Here is a 24,408-nt window from a genome sequence, read left to right on the forward strand (position 1 = left end):
GTGTTGTGTACATACGCGTAACGAGAGATAACCGCAAAAGTGTGCTCAACCGTTATAACGCGTTATAACGCGTCGAATTTAAAAAACGAGTGTTGTGTTTGTGTAGTTATAGTGTGTTCATATAATGGGGCGAAAATATAATGAGAAACGCTTGCCTCGCTTTGCCCGCAGACTTTCTTTAAAAAGAATAAGGGTCAAAAGGTTAGTATATTTATATACCATAATTCTAGAAGGAATTGTTTTAATGTATACTATATACTAATATGTCGCTAGATATAATTGAATTTTTTTTCCGTGCAGTTTACACAAAAATATAAATATGATAATGTAATATTATATAAAAATGGAATATTTCGTTTCTTTTTTTATTTTTTGATTATATCTTTAAAACAATTCCTAAATAGAAAACAACATAAAGACATCTGTATAAAAAAATTGTAACATAAAATTAATCTTTAAATAGAATTTAGAATTACTACAATACATGAACATACACATTATATCATAACAAATATATATGAAATTAAATAGTTTAAACCGAATTCTGTTGTGAGCATAGTGGTTATTAACAAAATCTATAACGAACGGAAAGGTATGCATAATTTTTTTTTAATAATATGAATATTTCGATATAATAAAAGTTGTAGTATTGTTTGAGATAAATACAATGCTGCACGATGTAAATTTTTTACATATTATACGAGTTTTATGGGTTTGAAATTTTGTGGACGACATCTACTTTTTCGCTTTCGGCCCCACGATATAGTCAATTTCTGATTCGTGCATTACAGATTGACGTATAATCATGTTGTCGTTTGATCATAATAATGAGAGTCAGAAGTTGGCCATATCGTGCAATCGAAAGTAAAAAAGTATATGTCACCCCTGCGACATTTCAAACTGATAAAACTCGTATACATTATATTAATTTTGCATAGCGAAGCGTGTCAATATATTTCGAAATACTGGCACTATTATTCTGTAAATAAATTCATAGGAAATCAGTGCAGCGGCTTGAGATTCCGATCTGCCGTGTTTACACTTGTTCGATTCTCGCTCGTCTTACCGCGCGCGGCGCGCCTCACCGAACGGTCTTTAGCTCACAATCAGCTGATTCGGGCACATTCGTATAATACGTAAAATATTCCTCACACAAGATTGTATTTGTCTTAAACAGTACAACTTTTATTATATCGAAATATTTATATTCTTATAAAAAAATTATGCATACTTTTCCGTTCGTTACAGTTTTTGTTAACAACCATTATGCTCACAATGGAATTCGCTTTAAAGCATAAATTAGATAAATATTTGGTATGATTTATCTCCTGTAATTTATAAGATAAAAGAGGATGGCCACTTTGGGATACCATGTATATAGATATATTTAATTTTATTGATCTTATTACACACATACAAACGCATATATATATATATATAAATTAATTACGGGAAATAATTTAAATATAATAAGCAAATAAAATTTGTTTATTTACATTTGTATTAAAAAAACTAAATTTCCAGAAACTTGATTATAAAATCCCCTCTAAATAATTATGTTTCATAATTATTTAGAGGGGATTTTATAATCAAGTTTCTGGAAATTTACTTTCTTAAATACAAATGTAAATAAACAAATTTTATTTGCTTATTATATTTAAATTATTTCCTGTAATTAATTTATTAAGACAATTTGACAAAAATTATATACAATATTTTTAAATATTTAGTACTACATATACATATATATATATATATATATATATATATATATATATATATATATATATATATATATAAGCAATTAAAATATGTGAATTACAATTTTTTTAAAAGAAATTAAATATAATTTTATAATTAAAAATATTTTTATAGTGATCTTGAGATTAAAAGAAAAATAACTAAAATTATTAATAAATATTTAAATTTATATATATTTATATTGCTTTAATTTAATTTTAATTAAATATGTATATATATACAATATGTATATGAAAATAATGTCAACAATATAACAATCTCTGAAAAATAAGAACTTAATCTTTTGCTTATCTTTATATTTAACTGAAAATTGATTATATTTATTTTGTAATAGTAGTTAGTGCCACAGTAGTTAGTTAGCCAGAGGCGATCAAATCGTGGGCTGATTGTTGACAGAAATATTTCCCACCAAATGCGTTTTGCATGTGCGCTTTGGTTGAAAAATGTCTCCCAGAAGCGATCAAACCGTGAACTGGTTGTTGACAGAAATATTTCCCACCAAATGCGTTTTGCATGTGCGCTTTGGTTGAAAAATGTCTCCCAGAAGCTATCAAATCGTGAGCTGGTTGTTGACAGAAATATTTCCCACCAAATGCGTTTTGCATGTGCGCTTTGGTTGAAAAATGTCTCCCAGAAGCGATCAAATCGTGAGCTGGTTGTTGACAGAAATATTTCCCACCAAATGCGTTTTGCATGTGCGCTTTGGTTATTACAAAATAAAACATTATCTATTGTATTATAATAATTATTATTGATATTAATTTTCAGTACCAATTATATAAGGTTTTATAAACAAAAGACTTATTCTTCAGAGATTATATTTTTTTAATTATCCAAAGCAATAAAATAAATGACATATCTTTTGATAGCAATGTTTTACAAAATACTTATACATTTATTTTTCTTGGCAGGCGACAGTTATTGCAATTGGTAGAAAACCAGGAGGCAAATGACTCCAGGGACACTAGTATTGCTAAGGGTACTAATAACGAATCCATCGAGTACCAGAAATCGGTGGAATCACTTTGCGATGCTGTTGTGCCTCTAGCCGCTAAGGAAGAGGTCTTTTGGGATTTGTACGCCCAAAGGATTAGGATCCACGCTCGAAATAAGACACTCCCGGACGTTAGGTATAATTTAGTATATTTTGCAAGATTTAATACACTTTCACTTATTCGCGATTATAATAGTCGGGCGCGATACGTACGGTACTTCGATAATATTGGGCGAGCGAGTAGTCTGCGAGTCGTCTCTCGCGAGTCGTCTCTTTTTCTTCCGCTCGCGAGGTGCATCTCGCGCTTATTATATCTCTTAATTAATTAGGTCGTTGATTGGGGAGGAGTGTGGTGTCCCTGACCGGAGCATGTCTCGTGCTCCGCTTGTCAGTCTGTCTCGTCAGCTGCTTACTCAGCTTCCGAGAACTTGACCGTGACTTCCTTCTCTTTAGTCACGTATCTTACTTTTATTTTATTAATATCCTTTTATTACTTTGCTCTTTCTTAATTATCTTTCCTTGATCTCTTTTCTAATTTTAATGCTTTGCTTTACTCAGCTCTTTCTTACACTTTTCTGTTTAACTTTATTGTTTTATTCTTTAATATATTAAGAAATTGGTCGGGTTACGACAATGCGATGGATTCCAAAATTAGTATCCAAACAATGCAGTGCCTGGAGTTAACTTCAAATACAGGTATGTGTTATGTAGAAAATATAGAACTTTGCGAAGATAACAATAATTTTGTTATCGAAAATGGCCTTCTGGATACAAATCGTATCCAGGAAAGCATGCTTGAAGGCCGTCGCATTGTCGACATTGCTTTTCTGTGGAATGAAATCAACAGAACATTCGATAATCATGCGCGAGGGATAGAGTGCCGATTTAAAGATTGGAAACTCATTAATTCTCGTCGCCGTGGGTTAATGACGCAGTTGTTTTTCAAGTGCGAAATGTGCAATTATGAAGCAAACATCTGGTCAGAACCCACAGAGCCAGAAACATTGGACATTAATACGGCTGTTGTAGCAGGAACTGTTACGGTTGGAATCGGCTTTGCCCAGCTGGAAGAGCTGTGTGCAGCCATGAATATTCCATGTATGTCCGATAAAACTTACATCAAATATCGAGAAGATGTAATTAATGATTTTGAGAAAACAGCCGTGGAAAATATGAAAATGGCTGGCGAAGTTAAAAAGCAACTCGCTCTCGAAAGAAAAGAAACTATAAACGGTATTCCGTACATAACTGTTGTAGCGGATGGTAGTTGGATGAAGAGATCGTACGGCAACGCCTACGATTCTCTATATCTGTGCTCTAAAATTGCTTGTACGAGATAGAGCAGTAGAAATACAACATTTTTTCTGTCTCCACATATTTAACACAACGCGAAAAAGTTGGGTTTTATTCTCTGTGTAAAATATGCAAATGTCCCTGACTCTAATTATTCTACGTAATACTGTCGATAACGTAACTATAAAGCGTTGGTAATATACCGACTCTTTTAGTTACGTTTAGATGAGGGCGCTAACCCGTCGGAGTTCGCCCGTCGCTCCGGCATCCTCTTAAACGACTGAGAGAAGAGCTGAGGCGCTCGCTCCACTGCCACTAGAAACAGCCACTAAAGGCAGCCTCTAGAGGCCACAGCCTTATGATTTTTACACATGTCAAGTACGCACGCACAATGTATACAGACACAGCCTTAAAATATGACGCATAACATTGCCTTGTGTCACGCGTTGAAAACCCGGACAAACCCGGACGATTTTTGAAACCCTCCACCCCCCGGACGTCCCCGGACGCTCCAAAAACTAGGACAAATCCGGGGAAACCCGGACGCATGGCAGCCCTATATCTGCAAGACCTGTTACAATTCTGCTAACAGTCTGTCGACGTAATTGAAATTAACAGACTCTTGGTGTGCCTCCGGAGAGGCACGGTAGTTGGGATCGTTTGCCGGAAGGAATTTAGGAATTCGGGTTCGGCCCGAGAACTTCACTGTCTTTATTTGATTAGAAATGACACCTTTGCATTTAAATAAATATATTAATATCTATTTTATTCGTGACTTGGCTTGATTACAATACAATGTTCCCGCATTTTCGCTCGCGTCGCGTATCGCGATAACGGATATCTTAACGTGCGCGTGTCTAGAGTCGAGTTTCAGTCTCGAGACTCGCCTCTCGCTTCTTCGTGTATATTTCTGCCGACTGCGTGGCTATTCAATATTATAATAATTATTGATACTCGCTTTGACACTCGCGGCTGTTAGAGATATTGCTCGCGTAAAGGAATAAAGATTGCCCGTTTGGTAGTTATTGTGACTACCCGCGTAATATTAATTAATGATCAAGACTGTCCGCGTAATATTAATGGTAAAGACTGCCCGCCGTTCGTTAGCGGTGGGCCTTTTTATTAACTCCCCTTGGCTTCCCGGGAGGGGGTCGTTTAGCGACAAGCCTGTGTGTCGTGTCACTTGATTTTGGCAATATCCGGATGCAAGCTAAGAAGTTCTAAGTAGGACTTCTTTGCTTGCACTTTCGCAATTTCTTTATTCCTTTTTATTTCGCTTTTAAGTAGGACTTCTACGTTGCATTTTCGCAATGTCCTTCTTCCGCTTGCCCTGATTTCCGTGTTTTCGCAATGAAATGATTGCACGGTCGCTCGGGCTTCGTGCGTGGCTCGCGTCAGCGCTTTGTTCGGTCAACACCGTTACACATTGAGCAATCATATAAAATAATATGTATTTAGAATAATATATTTAATAATTCGTGTATAGCCTGTTCGGGCTATAACACTCTGTACTAAATTTGTAACTTTTCTGCTCATAAAAATTTATAGCAGACATTTGGCAAAATCTGTTTAAACAGGTTTGGGTGTCTGGGTATATACACATATATGAATTTTCCATATGTAAAATATAAAACTTATTTTAAAAAGATTAAATATTGTAAATAAAAAATTAGAATTTTTGCAATAGCTTTCCTAAGTAATGTTTTAACATTTTGTAGTTGACACCTCGAAACATATTTTCTAAAGCTGCATCATAGGCTTCTGTTTTAACCAACGCAGCTGCCAAATTATTGTAAACTTTTATACGTTCCTATAATAAAATCTGCAATTTAGTATCTAACCAATTCTTCCTCCTTATTTTGATACAAATTTGAATTACTTTTTGTCGATGATACATATTATAATGTTCTCCGATAACATTATATAGCAGTTCTATCCAAATAAACCACATCAATTATCACGTTTCTCATTGTTTTAAAAAATAAGTTCAACTATTATACCAAAAACGTTAAATAGATAAATAATAAGCCTTATTCCTAGAGAATTTAGTCTAAAAAAAATAAATAACCTTCATTATATAATTTATAAATAAAATTATTACCTTATTTCTCTTCTTTGACTAACGCTTAACATTTCTATATCAGGCTCTAACTCTGACGCCTTCAATTATATCTAATGTAATATTTTTAATAGAATTTCCAAGATTTGTTTTGCTATATTACCATAAATATGCAATGTTTTGCCACTTGTGAGTGATCTAAAAATATTGATTACGCATTAAATACATTTATATATAAAATATAAATAAACATTCACATTTTCAGAACCAAAAGTAGCGAGTAATTTCAGATCCTCAAAATGTTTGTAGATTATAGAAGTGCTTCAATATGATTTTATCATTTCATTATTCTTTATGCCTATTAAAAATGTGTATTTAATGCTGTTGTTTTAATGATATTTTTGCTAGAATTCTCACAAGATTTATTTTGCTATTAACAAAACTTATTGCTTAGCCATATGTAAGTTAACTTAAAAATAATTATGCATTAATTACTGTTATAGCCCAAAACGGCTATAACCAAATTAATATAATTATTAATTATTAAATATTATTTAACGTCTTTCGACTACAACTCGAAGCCGAGGAAGACGTATAGAGTTACGAGCGCAATCGCTGACAAAGAGAGCCACGCACGGAGACCACGCGATCGCGAAACTCGAAAGACGACGTGCTGGAAATGCAAGCAAAGAATTCACGTAGCTTGCGACTGGGTTTTTTCCAGCCGAAAACGAGCGACATGATCATCTATGGTCCTGTCGCTGAACAATCCCCTTCAAAAACTAATCGAAAAGAAGGTAATAAAACAACCTACCTCGAACGAGCGCCAGACAGTCCTAATCGCAAAATCACACGAATCAATAATCATGATAATCATACAATCATATAGCGCGAAAAGATTAACCACGAGATATAATAATAACCACGAGATGAACAGTTGTAATCGTTTTAATAATAACGTCCCAGCTGATCGCGCGACGGCAGCCGCGATATCAAGCACGCGAAGCAACTCTATACCGCGATAAGCCGAATTGAAGTGTGAGAAAGAAAAGAAGATTTAATGTTAATGTATTTGAATAAACGGCTTTTATTCTAAGCCGACTACATAATTAATGAAACGGTGAGAAGACCCTGTGCGACCCTGAGCTCCTGAGTTCCAATTGGCCAACGATCCCAACAAAATCCTGTGCCTCCACCGAGAGGCACAACAATTACATTTAAATGTAAAATTAAATAAACATTATATTATATGAATACGCGTTTGCGAGTATAATTATTCACTTATCGTTTTCGAAAGCATGGTCAGCCAAAATCTTCCATAATCATTTTTCAACAATGTATTTATGACAAATATGTCAATTGACAATGCACAGATTCACTCAAATGTAAACATTCGTTCAGTTTCACTAATATAATCTAACTTTGCTCAATATGACATTGATTAGAAAAAAATCACTTCTCTTCTTTGCACTATCCCACGATATTCTTAATAACTGTTAACCACTTTATTACTTTTCTTCTTGTGTTGCACTATTCCGCGATGTATAAATATATTTAATAAATCAATAAATGCAAAAAATATTTGATCTCTTTTGGTTATATCGTTTACTAGAATATATTTTAGAAGGAATTATATACTGTTAAAATGTATGCGTTTATTCAGTAGAATGGACTTGTATCATATTCACATTAAATGTATGAGTAAAAAACAAGTCCATCTTTGTGATAAAAATGATTTTCTTCCATTTGCTTTCTATATTTTGATATTTATTCACTTACACAATTTATATTATTATTATTATTGATTATACGGTTTGTATACACTTTAACTTCTGTATAAAAATTATCTATAAATATAAGATAGATAAGTGATTGATACTTAAGATTATCTTATATTCAATACTTATATTCAATATGGTAAATATAAGCTTTGTAAAAAAAAATATATACTGTTTATATAATTCCTCTTAAAAAAGAATTTCCTTTCTAGTGAATAAATTTAAAAAAATCACACCTATGTAAATACTGCGTAATGTAGTACTTTATATTATGCAGGAAAAATTTCAAATTTTAAATTTTTACAAAAAGCAGTGAGATCCCATAAGAAACCTCACAAAGGTAAAAAGAATACGCCACATATATAAAAAAATCTCAAAAAAAGTATGCAAAAAAAGTTTAATATTTATCCCTAAAAAATAACTTTTAAAAAATTTTTCTTTAAAAAATAATTTTTATAAAAAATAAAAAAATAAAAAATAACTCTAAAAATTAAAAATCTTTAAAAAGTCAAAAATCAAAACAGTAGTGTATCTAAGCCGGTTCTAACTCAGGTCCTCTGAGGGGGGATGAGGTGCGAGGGGAAACCAATGAGGGGGGGGGGGGTATGACGTCACGCGGGGGAACCGCGTCCTAACCGGTAGCCGAGGGGGATAGTGGTTTACATATTATAATAATATATTATTCATATTTAAAAGACTAGATATTTGCTCGTGGAAACATGCTAACTTTTGTTTTCTTATCAAGAGCTGAGAGTAAGCGTTCTTCGTAAGTGATACATCTCCTACTCTAAAATGTTTATTCCAGACAATGTCTATCCCGGTATGTTCGTCACAAAGTGTTTGACAGCGAATAGAGAAGAAGTCTATTAAGTGTGTTCCAAGTAAAGTTTGAAAAATGCCATCATTGATTGAAGCCGTGTTGTGTCGGGGTCGCTGGAGCGTCATGGTGGGCGGAGGACCTGGCGATGGGGCTGTTGAGAGCCTTGTTGAATTTGGTGGTTTTCCAAAGAGTAAGTAGCATTTTTTATTTTATATCATATTAATTATTTATAATATATTATTATTCAATTTTAATTTAATTTATAGTATCAATATACGAGCGATATCCAGATTCCTGGATTTCTAAACTTTGAGCACCAACGAGATGTACGAATGTTGCAGCGGCACGAGCGTGAATTCCGTGAGGACATGTGGGAGGATAACGGCTCGGGCGGTGTTCATTTAGACCTAAGACGTCTTCGGGCTCGAGCCCTACGAGGAAGACATCGAGGAATCGTGGGACGAGCCTCCGAGCAAGAGGTTAAAGAATTAATTGTAAGTATCTTTTAAGATTCGTAATATATTAAATATTAAAAATTAAATTTATATTAATATAATGTTTTTCTGTTTCAGAAGGAGCGCCGCCTTATTATTATATTATACATATTTTATATCTTTTTGTATATTTTATATTTTTATATTATTATTATTATTGTTTTATTATTATTATTTTTATTATTATTTTTGACACACACACACACACACACACACACACATTTATATGATATACACACAATTATTGAATAAATATTATTATTATATTAAAAATGTCGATTATTTCTGCATCTCCTTGCGGACGCTATCTCTCTCCCAAGTGCATGCGGACGCTATCCTTCTCCCACACATTGCGAACGCCTCGCGCCATCCTTTTCCAACGTGCATGCAAACGCTATCCTTATCTTACGCTCATATGGACGCCTCGCGCTATCCTTCTCCCACGCTCATAGAATATCATTAGCGCTATCCTTCTCTTACACATTGCGGACGCCTCGCGCTATCTCTCTCACACCTACTCGCGGCATCGTACCTTCGCGTTCCCTCTTCCCCGCGGGTCCCTCGCTAACCGATTTCGTGCGGTCCTCCTCCCCCTTCTCCGCGGACCCCTCGCCTATCGATTAGGTTAGGTTAGCGGGTCCCTCGCCTATCGGTTAGGACGCGGTCCCTCTTCCCCCTTTCCGCGGACTCCTCGCCTACTGGTTAGGACGCGGTTCCCCTCCCCCCCTCTCCGCGGACCCCTTGTCTACCGGTTAGGACGCGGTTCCCTCGCATGACGTCATACCCCCTCCCCGCATCGGTTTTACCTTGCCCCCCCCCCACCCCCTCAGAGGACCAGAGTTATAACCGGCCTAGATACACTACTCAAAACTAAATATGAAATCAAGTTAACTACCCAAGTACATAGAAGCAGTTCAGTTTTAATCCTTTTTGTTCCAGACACGAAGCACTTTTAAACTCGAAATTGATGATCGATGTGATCGACGTTATTCTAGTAAGGGTTAAGTAGTTTTATGATGTACTATTTGTAATAAAATCTGCAGTATAATTATGTTATTTTATATATTATATATAATATTTATTTGGGGGAGAGTTAATAGCATAATTTTATAAAATGTTACGTCCAGACTCAATGAAAGAAAGAGTCAGCGGTAAGGCGTAACCTACTTACCTCTTGACAAACGCTAGACGATGCGTCTCCTAGAGTCAAACGAACAGACTAGGGCCCCAGGTAGGTCAACGACCGGAAGGATCGCTCTTACTCTGTCGAAAGACCGTTCGCTCGGCGGTCCCTTTTCTGGTAAAGGAACTGAATCCTTATTACCTGGAACGGGACCTTGTGCGATTTCGGATAACAGGAAGAAGGTCGGGTTAATAAATTACTCGAATTTAAATTTTAATGTTACATTTATTCAAGAAAATGGAAAAAAGTGGTTTAAAGAAAAATGAAGTTTAAATGAAAAAATATCTCGTAAACTATTAAACTTTTCGCCATCATACTTCTATAACTTTTTATGCAAAATATTGCAAGAAATCGATTTATATAAAAAATTGGAGAGTTTCCATTTAAAAAAACAAGATTGACATTGAAATTTCCGAAGCGTCTCTACCCAAAGTCAAACTAATGGCACCATCTTATAACCCCCTTAGAACCGAACAACTTTTGTCTGAAACATTTCTTTCTATGTTGCTCTATTTTTTAGATATTTAGGTGTCTCAATATAAATGCCCCACCCTGTATATACAAAGTGGCCCCGAACGTTCCAGCCAAACTTTGAGATCTTATTGGAAATTTGATCCTGAACAAAAAATTTCCTATAAACATAGGTCAAAAAATGCTTCCTTAAGAAGTTATCGCTCAAAAATCTCTGATGCAAAGGAAGAACAAAAGGTGAAAAGAGAATAAAATAAAAAGAAAATGAAACTTAATAACAATTTAAGAAATTAAGGCTCTTAAATGATATCACAAATTTAAATAATTGCGGACTAGTAAGAGCCATACGCGGATGGTAATGCGTCAGTTTCATAGAAAAATAAGTTTTCTAAGAAACTGATTATGTGCACAGGGCACGAAATTTACTTGGTCTTATACCAAGATTTTTAAAATTAATCTCAATTTGAGATTTATAATAACCCCTCTTTACCTCCCTGGAGAGACGAAGACGAGAAAAATATCGGGGCGAAGTCGCTGAATCGAGAATCGAACCCGAGTCTTTCGTTTGCCGAGCGATTGTTCTTATCTCTAAGCTTTTTCTCGTCTTCGTCTCTCCAGGAGGGGAGGGGGGGGATAAAGAGGGGTTATAAATCTCGAATTGAGATTAATTTTAGAAATCTTGGTATAAGATCAAGTAAATTTCATGCTCTGCACATAATCAGTTTCATAGAAAACTTACTTTTCTATGAAACTGACGCACTACCATCCACATATAGCTGTTACTAGCTCGCGATAATTTAAAATTTGTGAAACTTAATAAATTTCTTGAAAAAACGATAAAAACAAAAAATAAAAATTTATGTACTCTCGACTGTTGCCAACCGCAGATTGACAAAAGACGGAGAGAGTATGCGTTTCACCGAGCTCGGATCGGTTATCCTCTTAGTTCTCGATGACTATTACATAATTTGATATTATCTTTTGCTCAAAGTTTCTTATTAACCAAGAAAGGCTTAAAGCGTATAATTATCGTTATTTATATTGTTAATAAAAGGTTAAAAAACAATATGGTCTCGTCTACGCGTCCTCTCATTGGCTGCCGACTGTAAGAAGCAAAATGATTCACCAATAAGATTCGTTCTGAGCATCTGCATAGGCAACTTTAGTAACTTACTGAGGACATCTCGAAATGATAATGGTGGTGGCCTAATTACAATGTTTGTTGGTTAATACGAAATGGGGAAAAGGCTATGGAACCAGCACAGAACATCAAGTGCGAATTTAGTTTATTACGATATAAAATCTAGCGAACGTTTCGATCCATTTTTGGATCCTCTTCAGCGCAAAAAAATATATAAAAAGATGTACACCCGTTACAATTGTTTACAAATCAATTAATGCAATTAACGCTATAAAGTTGTGCGGTACAAATGCAGAGCATGTCGAAGTCATGTTTAAAATTAAACTATACATGTCATCTGTAGGCTGTGTTCTTCAATGTTCGTAGTAAAGAAGTAAATACGGCAGCATAAAGCCTCCGTCAGTAAAGACAACCATTTCTTTAACGTATGCCATAGGCATGGGCAGAGAACATGCATATCTGAATAATTACAAAATTATTAGAGACCGAACCTACAAAGAACAATTAAAGAACTCACAAAGAGATGGATTCTTATTTCTCATTGTCACCAGATATCGCTTGTTACATGTCACAAATTAAAACGTAAATCACATGCTCAATATGTACGAGTGCGAATTAAACTATTTAAACTATTATTTTGTCTTTTTATAAAAACCATTTCAGATATCAAATGTTTATTATAATACGGTTCACTATCCAATATTTTAACATCGTTCCACTTAAACTCATGACTAAATTGTAATCTGTGGTCAGTAATAACAGAATGAATAGAAATATTACGTCGAATGTGATTACGATGTTCGTTGATTCCCGTTTTTAATTGTCTGCTCGTTTGACCGACATACGATGCATCACAATTATCACATTCGATTTTATAAACCACATTATTACATAATGGTTTGGGAACATGATCTTTGTGTACTTTGATGAAACGATGTAGTTCGTTTAGGCTAACGTACAAAAGTCTGACGTCCAAATCCCTAGTTATCTTGAATCGCTCAGAGATTGATGGGACATATAGAATTGTAAAAAATTTTTTTCCCTCACTAGTGTCATCCTTCCTATCAGAGAAATTATGACTATGTTTATTGTAATTACTAAATAAATACTTTAGTCTATCTCGAAGAGTCATAAATATAAAATCTAATGGGTAGTTATTGTCCAATAAAATGTTAATGATAAAATTTAAATTTCTTTGATGACAACTAGGATGGGAGAGCAAAAAAGCCCTGTCGACCAGGCCTATAATAGTACCTCTTTTTTGGCACAAAGGATGTTGTGAAAGAAAGTTAAGGTACCTGCCAGAAAATGTAGGTTTGTGAAACCAATCAAAATTCAAACGGTTATTTTTTAGAATTATAGTGACGTCCAAGAAATCAAGTTTATTATTTTCACTTGTCTCCATCGTGAATTGTAATCTCGAGTGGAAAGAATTAAAAACACTCAAAATGTGTTCGAAAGTAGAAGATGGTGCAGCTAAAGCTATGTCATCCACATATCTTAAATAAAAGGAAGAAGTAAAACATAACGTTGCTAACGCTTTCTCCTCAAGATCCTGTAAGACGACATCTGCTATGATGGGAGACAGCAGTGAACCCATCGGAGTGCCGAATGTTTGTTGATAAATGATGTTGTTGAAAATAAAAAATGTAGAGTTAAGAACAAATCGAACGGCCACAATGAAATCATTATAAGGGACAGAACAATTATTCGATATATATGTCCAACTTTTGTGAATACTATCAATAGCAAGCTCAACTGGAATATTGGTAAAGAGTGAAACAGCATTAAGAGAAATTAAAGAAAAATTATTTTTGATCGAAATTTGTGAGAGTTTATCAACAAGTTGAAAACTGTTGAGAATGTGACTGCGTGCAGTAGGAAGGCTTTTATGCATAATTCGATGAAGATAAGACGCTAGATGATATAACGGGCTATTTAGAGATGATACAATTATTCTGAGAAGATGATTACGTTTATGAATTTTCGGTAGTCCATACGCTCTAGGTAAAATACCGTCACTAACATATAAAGACCTGTAAGTATTAGTCGAGATGTAATTGGACCCTTTCCACCTAGAAAGCAACAACCGTAGTTCACTTGTGAACTTTTTTGTAGGATCTTTAATTATAATAAAACATTATAAGTAGTTTTAGTATAATTTTATATTTGTGTCTCTTCCATTTCATTGATATATCTACACTTATCAAGGGCGACCGACACATTTCCTTTATCCGCTTTAGTGATAATGAGGTTCAGATTTTTATTTAGAAAATCGTGCGTGATGGAGTGTAAATTTTTTAAAATCTGATTATTTATGCTTCTTGGAGGAGAGTATGTCGGAAGTTTATTCAAAATAGGTGCACTTGATTTCTGATTAACAATTGAGTCTTAACCGGGAGAAATCTCAGATTCGCACTTGATTTTCTGTGCTGGTTCCTTAGCCTTTTCCCCATTTCGTTTTAACATTACTGGAACCTTTACACATATAATTCTTTGTTGGTTAATATTTTTTTTGAAAATACGAAAACAAAATTATGTGTGAAATTAGCCGGAAAAATATTATTTTTGTTTCAAACTTAGTTCAATCAATGCGCAATCGTTTGTTGGTCACGAAAAAACTAATTAAAACGTTTGTTGGTTCATATTTGCCTTGAAAAACAAAAAAACTAATGCGCTCTGATGGAGGGGGGAAGGAAGGGGTGGAGTCGTTTGGATTTAGTATGCCGTGACATATATGTGAAATTTTGAGTGCGAGAGAATACAATATAATTATTAATTGTTTTAGCGGACAGCATTAAAGACACAGATATGCAACAAAAATTTTGTATATAAATAATAAAAGGATATTCTAATAGTTTTCTACATTGCCTACTGCACATACGAGAGATTTCCTAACCTCTCGTATGTCACTGTCTTAATCTCTTTATATCTTATTATCATGTTTTAGTATCAAATATAACTGTAAATTTTCGAGATTTTGTTTATCCTACGAAGTGACATTAGATAAACATTCTTTGCTAATATGAAAGAGCTTGGTTACTTTAGCAATGTGGGACAAGATCTTAGATATATATAAGACACATTACTATTAAAGGTGAATAATTTTTGTTATATCTTTATAATACAAAATTATGTATATGCAACATAAGCATATGTGTTTAATAATTGTCAAGAATGGGTAGCGAGCAGGTACCCCTTTACGATCCCGGTGAGGCAGACCTGCTTTAGGGCCTAGCGACCCTCCCCACGCAAGCTCGTGCTTTTCTTCACATCCTAACACCTGGAGAAAGCACGTCCTAACCCAAGTCTCATCTAATCTTTTACCTATTCCAATCCTACACCAATGCAGAAGGAAGCGATGCCCCATTGCATTTATGTTGCCCCAAGAACACTTATGGATCATGGTAGAAATAGACTATATTCTGCCGGGCGATCCAACTAGCAATTGGCGCTCCTCGGAGTCCGGGTCTGAGAGTGTGAAATGGGCTACCGGCCATGGAGATGTAGGAAACCAGGCATCACATGGAAACTCGGCGACTGGAATAACTAAAAAGTTATAGAATACCATCAAATTCGGCACGTGGAATGTGCGCGGTCTACTCGATCCCGGCAAACTGGCAATCGTGGAGAAGGAGACATCGGATACAGCAATAACAGGGATTGCGGAGATCCATTGGAAGGGCCAAGGATACTTTAGGAGCAGAAATGGAAACATGGTATATTTCTCCGGCATCAAGGAATGGAGTAGGTTTCATAGTAAACAAAAGTATAAACAGCGCAGTCATCGGATATGAGACAGTTAATGATCGAATCATGGTTCTTAGGTTTAATGCTCGGCCTGCTGGGTTAAATATAATACAAGCATATGCCCCCACCAGCGCTTCCGACGACGAAGATGTAGAGGCGTTCTACGCAGAGTTAGAAGGGACGCTTGGAAAGATATCAACTCGAGAAATCACTATACTAATGGGTGATTTCAATGCAAAAATAGGAGAATCTGGCGCCGATAAAGGGCTACGCGGAGCCGTGGGACGGTTTGGACTGGGCTCTAGGAATGAGAGGGGCGAGCACTAATTCACTTTTGCACTAATAACAGCCTTTTCATCTGCAACTCGGGATTTCAGCATCACCCTAGAAAACGATGTACATGGCGCTCTGCTGGAGGTGTCTATCGGAACCAGATAAACTACATCATGATCAGCTCAAGATGGAGAACATCGATCAAGGACTCTATGATTGTGGTAGCGATCATCAGTTCCTCGCAGCCAAACTGAGACTTAAGTTGAAGAAGGCGGAGAGAGAAGTGAAGAGTCCTAAACAACATCAGGCCCACTGAAGATGCAGAAGCTATTTGGCTCAGGTCGAAGAACGCAATGGAGAGGGCAGATGCTAGAGCTAACGCAACACCCAACGTCAACAATGGAAGAAAACCGTGGATAAGCGATGATACGTGAAATATGATACAGCTACGGAGAAGCATAAAAAAGACGGGGCTGCAACAGCCAGAAACAAGGCAAATGTACGGCGAGGTCAACAGGGAAATAAAACGGAAATGCCGGAATGACAAGAAACAATATCTAAACAACATCTGTGCGGAACTGGAAATACATAGCGACAGAAACGAAACCAAAGATATGTTTCTAAAGCTGAAGCAAATAACAAGGAAGTTCACACCTCATCACACAACAGTCAGGGACGACGATGGAAGGCTTCTAACAGACGTATAAAAGAACGTTGGAAATCCTACTGCGAAAAATTGTTTAAGGACGAAACACCGAAAAACACTAGCAAGGTGGAAGCTCCAGTTTTTGATCCAGAACCTAATATCACCATACAAGAGGTGCAAGCCGCCCTACGAAAAATAAAACCAAACAAGGCGTGCTTTAGTGTTATACTTAAATGCAGTATATTGTATATTATCTGTTTCATAATAAAAAAATCATATATTTTGTTCTTAACCGATTTATATACTATTATAATTATATTAAATATAAGAACACACTATTTTTCAAAGAAATAATCCTATTTCAATATGATTGTGATGAATTATATATTTATAATAATAATATTTGAAGATTTTCATACTTATGTACTGCCTCACCTAATACATATACATATATTCAAATATGGTATTAGAATAGATATATTTATATATTTGTATATCAGTATATTTCGTATGCCGTTTGTAAACAATTAAAAATTGTACTGAAAATTGTACTTGAAAAAATTTCATATGGTACGATGCCTTGACATATGTGATATCATATAAAAATTTCGTATCATGAAAAACATAGTTATATTAATATACAAATATATGAATATATCTATTTTAATACCATGTTTAAATATACGTATATGAATTATGTAAAACAGGATATAAATATATCTTCAAGTATAATTATTATAAATATAATTATCATATTGATACAAGATTATTTTTCTAAAAAATAGTGCGTTCATATATACACTTTAAAATATAAGATTTTTCTTTTGTGATACAGATAATATACAATATGCTGCATTTGTTGAGTGTGACATGTTAAACCACTGTCTTCACTGATGTATCCACTACTTGAATAGCAATACAACTGTTTACTCAATTTTTTAACATCGATAGCACGAAATCATTTTTGCTTCAATAGACACTTAAGCAAGTTAATGAATGAGCGTTGATCAGTCCATTACAGATCACAAAATTTTATTAGCAGAGGCTATAATATTTAACTCTCATTTAAAAGATTCTGGTGCTTTGTAAATGGATTCCTTCCTTTCCCTCGATGCAAGCTGGATCTGTGGTTTGCAAATTAGTACCCATCTATTACTTTCGCCTACTTAAAATAAAAATAAAACATGATATAATATTAATAGCATAACATTAAGTTCTCTTTTGTACAACAATCTTACAAGTATAATTGTTTAAAAACATGCTAAAACACTGTTTTCTTTGATGTATTAACTAAGTAAATAGTAATGCACATGTTTACTTAATACTGCAAGTTAATGAATAATCGTTGATCATTCCATTATAGATCACAAGATTCTATTAGCGAAGACTATTATATTTAACTCTCGCTTAAAAGATTCTCGTGGTTTGTAAATGGATTCGTGACAATCGATGTAATCCACTGGTTTGCGAATTAGTATCTTTCTATTAGTATCTATCTATTTCATCTGCTTGAAATAAAAATAAACATGATATGATGTTAATAGGCAGAATAATATCATTTGTACAGCGATCTTACCAGTATAATTGTCATCATTACAATTTTGACAGTCTTCCTTTAGGTTGAATAAATCCACAATACTTAAAAACATTATTTCATATTGTAGTTGCACAATAGTTATCCCAGCACTAGTATATGTTGCGTACATAAATACATTATTTGTAAAGATCCCACTGTAAATAAAAGAGATTGATTAATTTCTTGACAATTATTAGACACATATGCTTATGTTGCATATACATATTTTTGTATTATAAGGATATAACAAAAATGACTCGCCTTTAATAGTAATGTGTCTTATTATATATATCTAAGAACTTGTCCCACATTGCTAAAGTACCCAAGCTCTTTCATATTAGCAAAGAATGCTTATCCAATGTCACTTCGTAGGATAAACAAAATCTCGAAAATTTACAGAGATGTTTGATACTAAAATATGATAATAAGATATTAAGAGATTAAAGCAGTGACATACGAGAGATTAGGAAATCTCTCGTATGTGCAGTAGGCAATGTAAAAAACTATTAGAATATTCTTTTATTATTTATATATAAATTCTTTGTTGTGTATACCTATGTTTTTCATGCTGTCCGCTAAAACAATTAATAATTATATTGTATTTTCTCGCACTAAAAATTTCACGTATATGTCACGGCATACTAAATACTCCAAACGATTTCACCCCTCCCTTTCCCCTTCCATCAGAGCGCATCAGTTTTTTTGTTTTTCAAGGCAAATATGAACCAACAAACGTTTTAATTAGTTTTTTCGCGACCAACAAACGATTGCGCATCGATTGAACTAAGTTTGAAACAAAAACAATATCTTTCCGGCTAACTTCACACAAAATTTTGTTTTCGTATTTTCCAAAAAAATATTAACCAACAAACATTGTAATTAGAGCAACAATCACCAACAAACGATTCGTAAAAAAGAAAAAAATTATAAAAGTGAATATTGACCGGCTAACTTTATGGAGCTCTGGAACGCGCACGGCTATGCCCCTACCACTACTACCGCGGTCACTAAAGGATAGCTGCAGCTTTTCAGAGCTGTCTTTTTTTACCGTGAACTACCATGACTAAAAACATTGTCCTGCCACGTAATAACACCAAATCACACGCGATTTATGATTCCACGCGAATATTTATTTCTATACTAGATAGTCAAAAACGTTAAGAAGCAGAAAATTAAAATAAATCTGAAAAATGATAAAGTATATCTTAAAAAACTGCACATCAAGCTATGATAATGGTTTTCGAATGGATAATACATCTGGTCACGTAGTCGACGTAGTCATATAGACAAAAACAGGTCTGAGCGGGGAGCACACTCTTTTGCATAAGCGCATAATCATAAACATAAGGAATTTGATTGGTCAATTTCCTTATGCATAAGGAAATCAAATTCCTTATGTTTATGATTATGCGCTTATGCAAAAGTGTGTGCTCCCCGCTTGAGAAGCGACACTCTCGCAGTCCCACATTTTTGGCCGCTAATTAACAGAGCCGTGCGCGTTCCAATATGGTATATAGTTCAGTGGGTGGGAATAAACATTATACATAACCTCAACCTGTCAAAGTGTCAATAATTAGTATTGTGAGAGAGAAGGCTTCTCTATGGTTGTATTTATTAGTATCTTACTTTTTATTTTATTAGTGTTTTACTTTTTATGGCTTTGCATTTTATATATTTGTCTGCGTAGTTATAATTATGGTTATTCGGTTTATATATTTTAATTTAGTTATTATTTCACTAACTCCCTCCCTCCTCCTACCCTGTCTCTCTCTTTTTCTCGTGATTATATTATGTTCAAATATCGAAACAAAATGGCAAAAGAGCCAAGCGCAGTAATAGGAGCGCAAAAATATTTATTTAGAATTACAGAAATCGCGAAGCGGACGTTTCGGCCCTTCTTTTGGTCATCATCAGCGCGAAAATTAAATCATATATCAAAAACGCATCACAGTTAGTTATAAATGAAAACGCATAGTTACATAGTAACGGATGAATACAAAACGCAGATCTCTCAGGACATTCCTAAGGTCACCAACCATTCTCCAAAGTATCGAAGTCGTCATGAGGAAGAAATCTTCGATTCCATGGACACAAGTTGACTTGTTGGTATATTAATATTATTAATATAAATCGTGTCTGTAAAAGTGAAGCGGTTTATCACGCGAGGGAAGGTCTCTGAGATTATAGTTGTAATGTGTTGGAAATTATAGTTGCAACTTACATACATAGGACACAACGCACATATCGACGATCAAAATTATTTCTCAAAATGCAAGATCTAGACTGATTATCGACGGGGTAATGAGAAATAATCGTTAAAAGAACAAGGAGAGGATAAAAACAAACGTTACTGCTAACGACAAACAGTGGCGCAAACCAGTAAGAGCAGAGAAGATCGTCAAACAGTAAAATTTCTAAATTATTATGCTAATATATAAATAAATTACAATATAGCACTATCTATGATACAATAAATAAGTGGTAAATAAATAACTATAAAATGGTCCGATCAATGTAAAGTCGAAAAATAAAACAAATAATTGTCGTTGAAGAGTGTTGTTAAATATGATAATTAAATTAATAAATAAGTAGAAAGCGATACAATGCCTTATCGTTAGGTAAGTAAACAGCGTAATAACATTAACATACGAAGGTTGTCCAGTACAGTAAAATATAAAATAATCATAAAAAATACAATGAAAACATATTAACTATATAAAAATCTTAAATATAATAAATGTCAAGTATGGTAAAATTAAAATTATATGGAGGATATAAACCCAGATGTCAAATATGATAAAATAAAATCCACACTGAGGGTATATTACAATAAATATATTAAATAAGTAAAATACACATAACATAAATTGAAAAGTGCGAAGAAAAAAAAATAAAAAAAACGGTCGAAAATCAGATTTTAGAGAGTTTGTCGAGTACCGTCAAATAAGCCTTTGGAAGACATTCCGTGTCCGCTTGTAGATTTAAACTGTCTTTTTGTCTCTTTGTATGTATAACTTCGGAAATCAATCGCTTATGTAAATGTAGTTCATTATCTAGTATTTCTCTATTCTATCCCAATTGAAGTCATGATTATGAGTAATTCTGTGATTTGTTATGACAGAATGACTGGTCGTATTTCTACGAATGTGATTTCTATGTTCAGCTATTCTCGTGTGTAGTTGTCTCTTAGTCTGCCCAACATAAGATGCATCACAATTGACGCAATTGATTTTATAGACAACATTGTTGCGGGCCGATTGTGGGCAGGAATCTTTATGCACTTTGATAAACTTATGCATTTTGTTAAGACTGCGGTATGAAAGTTATATGTTAAGATCCTTGGTTATGTTTTTAAATTGTTCAGATATTAAAGGAACGTAAGATATCGTAAAATAAGAAACTCTCTCAGATTCTTCACTATGTTTATCGTTGTCAAAATTAGAGTTGAAGTTGTGAGAAAGAGTTTTAAGGCGTTCAAGCAGGACACCGAAAACAAACTGAAGAGGATAACCATTATCCATCATGACGACTTCGATACTTTGGAGAATGGTTTGTAATCTTAGGAATGTCCTGAGAGATCTGTGTTTTGTATCATCCGTTACTATGTAACTATGCGTTTTCATTTATAACTAACTGTAATGCGTTTTTTATATATGATTTAATTTTCGCGCTAATGATGGCCAAAAGAAGGGCCGAAATGTCCGCTTCGCGATTTCTGTAATTCTAAATAAATATTTTTGCGCCCCTATTACTACGCTTGGCTCTTTTGCCGTTTTGTTTCGATATTTGATTTTAATCGAGAAGAGCTTTACATTTAAATCTTATTTTTTATATTATGTTGTTAATTTAAAAAAACAATAGAAAAATTATTTAATAAAAAAACAATAAAAAAATAATATAACAAAAAATTAAATTAAAAAGGAATAATAAAAAAAATAATTATATTAAAAAAACAATAGAAAAAATAATATAACAAAAAAAAAAACAATAGAAAAAATAATATAATAAAAAATTAAATTAGAAAAAAAAAACAAAAAAATTATATTAAAAAACAATAGAAAATAATATAACAAAAAAACAATAAATAGAAGTAATATAACAAAAAATTAAATTAAGGAAAAAATAATAACAGAAAATTATATTAAAAAACAATAGAAAAAAGTAATATAACAAAATAAATAAAACAAAAATTAAAAAATATTCTTAAAAAATCATTTCCGACTGCTGCCAACAAAAGCCGAACATTTAATTATTAAAAAAACATTTTTAAAAAATAATATAAAAATAAAATAAAAAAACATTTTAAATAAAAAAATTTACTTAAAAAAGTTTGAAATAATATCTATTATTATATTATTATTATTACATATTTAGTATAATATAAAGTATAAGAAATCACACAAATAAGTTTATTCGAAGTATTATTTATTGTTAATTTGAATTTATTTTTATAATATGTTTACTTAATTATTAATTATCGTTTATAACATGTTTATTTTAATTATTAATTATTATTTGAATTTATCATTTGTTTGAATTTATTCTTATAACATGTTTATTTGAATTATAAAATAGATAATATTGAATTATAAAATCTTTGAATTATTTGTGTTTGAATTTATTCTTATTACATGTTTTGTACTATATGATTTAAAAATAGTTCTAATTTTAGATTAACTAGTAATAAGATCTTAGAATTAACTAATAATAAATTATACTTTCTTATTACACTGTTACGTCCTGGCGATTCCACGATACCTTCCTTCCGCAAAGTGTCGGCAATGATCGTCGATTGGTGAGACAAACGACTCGCTCAACGTAAACAGACCAACGTAAAAAGCCGGTGATGAAACCATGCCGGTTTCCTCAAGGCAATATAAAATTTTCTAACGAAATACCCAACAAACACAGCTGCATCAATAACAATATAAAATTTTCTAACGAAATACCCAACAAACACAGCTGCATCTATAATAATAAAAATTTTCCAACAAATATTCAATAAACAGCTGCACCAATAGCAATAAAAATTATCATAGGAAAATAGGACCTTTTTCTAATCTGAACGCATGCAAGAAATCTTCGAACGAATATCGAACTCACCAATGGACGATCATTACGGGTAAAACGTGAAAAGTAGGAGAAATACTATATTTTTATATGGCTTCCGTTTCCAGTGCCGATAGAGGATACACGGTGTTTATCGAGTGCGATCTTTTTTTTTGGCTGGGGAGAAGTGAAAAGTTGAGGGAGGTCGGTGATAGTGTGGTAAGTAAAGAGGCTGGAGTGAAAGTACAAGTGTGAATGAAGGGAGAGGTAGAAAATGCGAATTTAACAAAAAAACATAAGGAAAAGGTCGAGAGTTGATTTTGAGGTTAGGTTTGCTTCGGTGGGACACGGGGTTTTCTGGTAGTAAGTAGGAGTTCGAAGGGCGTGAATGGAGAAAAAGTAAAATAGTCACACATTGCAAAAGAAAGCAAGTAAGAGAATTTTGAGTGTAAGAGTTTTGGATAAAGTCTTTAAAGTTTTGGGCTAGATAGAAAGTGACAGGTGGTGAGGGGAGGAGACAGGGAAGGGGGAGTTGAGGCTAAAGGTAGGTTAGCAGGGCAGAGCAACATGTCGGTTATGCGGAGTCCACAGCGTGATTTTAGAAGCGGGCAGAACGAAGCAAATAGCGAGAGAGAAGGTAGCGTGGTTATCGAGGCCAGCGGAGAGGGAAGTGACGAGGAGACGTTTGCTACGCCTGTGGATCCCGTAGCAACGGTAAGGGGACATAGGCGCGGGAGGCCCACTAATTTGGAGAGACTTGGATCGAACTCGATGAGCTCGGGGTCGAGGAATTTACTGTACAGGTGGCAACAGTCGGCAGGCGCGAATAGCAGCGAGAGTTTGTGTAGCGAAGGGGAGAAAACGGGGGATGATAAAAAGAAAAGAGAGCGAGCGGGTGAAGAAGTGGAGAGGGGCAATGAGAGTAAAAAGGTTAAGACAAAAAAAAACGCCGGAAAGAGATAGGGATGAAGGGAATATGTTGCAGAAACTAGAAGCCCTTATAAAGGGATTTAGAGAGGAGACTTGCGGAAAACTGAATGATATGAAGAGGCAAGGGGAACAGGTAAAAGAAGAGGTAAGAAAAGTGAGACAAAAGTGAGAAGAATGGGATACATTATGG

General features: G+C 34.0%; 2 protein-coding genes across 2 annotated transcripts in view; one reads left to right on the forward strand and one right to left on the reverse strand.

Annotated features, from left to right (window-relative positions):
- LOC138941716 (uncharacterized) overlaps nt 1-24,408 on the forward strand; it is a 209,252-nt gene that overhangs the window by 21,438 nt on the left and 163,406 nt on the right. The window lies entirely within an intron of this gene.
- On the reverse strand, nt 11,943-14,463 carry LOC138941899 (uncharacterized). The gene is made up of 4 exons (XM_070311858.1): nt 14,391-14,463; nt 13,969-14,115; nt 13,249-13,752; nt 11,943-11,956 (listed from the first exon to the last, which is right to left on the reverse strand). The coding sequence occupies exons 1-4, from the start codon at nt 14,461-14,463 to the stop codon at nt 11,943-11,945; spliced, it is 738 nt and encodes a 245-aa protein (XP_070167959.1).

This window comes from Polyergus mexicanus, unplaced genomic scaffold (assembly GCF_030449975.1).
Source record: "Polyergus mexicanus isolate NDT 795.1 unplaced genomic scaffold, iyPolMexi1.0 SCAF_20, whole genome shotgun sequence".
In the NCBI taxonomy this organism is placed as follows: domain Eukaryota; kingdom Metazoa; phylum Arthropoda; class Insecta; order Hymenoptera; family Formicidae; genus Polyergus; species Polyergus mexicanus.

What these genes read in the sequence shown, in the direction of transcription:
- LOC138941899 (XM_070311858.1), bottom strand. Translation starts at nt 14,463, where the DNA reads ATGTTAAAACGAAATGGGGAAAAGGCTAAGGAACCAGCACAGAAAATC. An exon ending in CGAATCTGAGATTTCTCCCG is followed by an intron (nt 14,116 to 14,390) that starts GTTAAGACTCAA and finishes TTATAATTAAAG; the next exon opens with ATCCTACAAAAAAGTTCACA. An exon ending in ACTACCGAAAATTCATAAAC is followed by an intron (nt 13,753 to 13,968) that starts GTAATCATCTTC and finishes CCAATATTCCAG; the next exon opens with TTGAGCTTGCTATTGATAGT.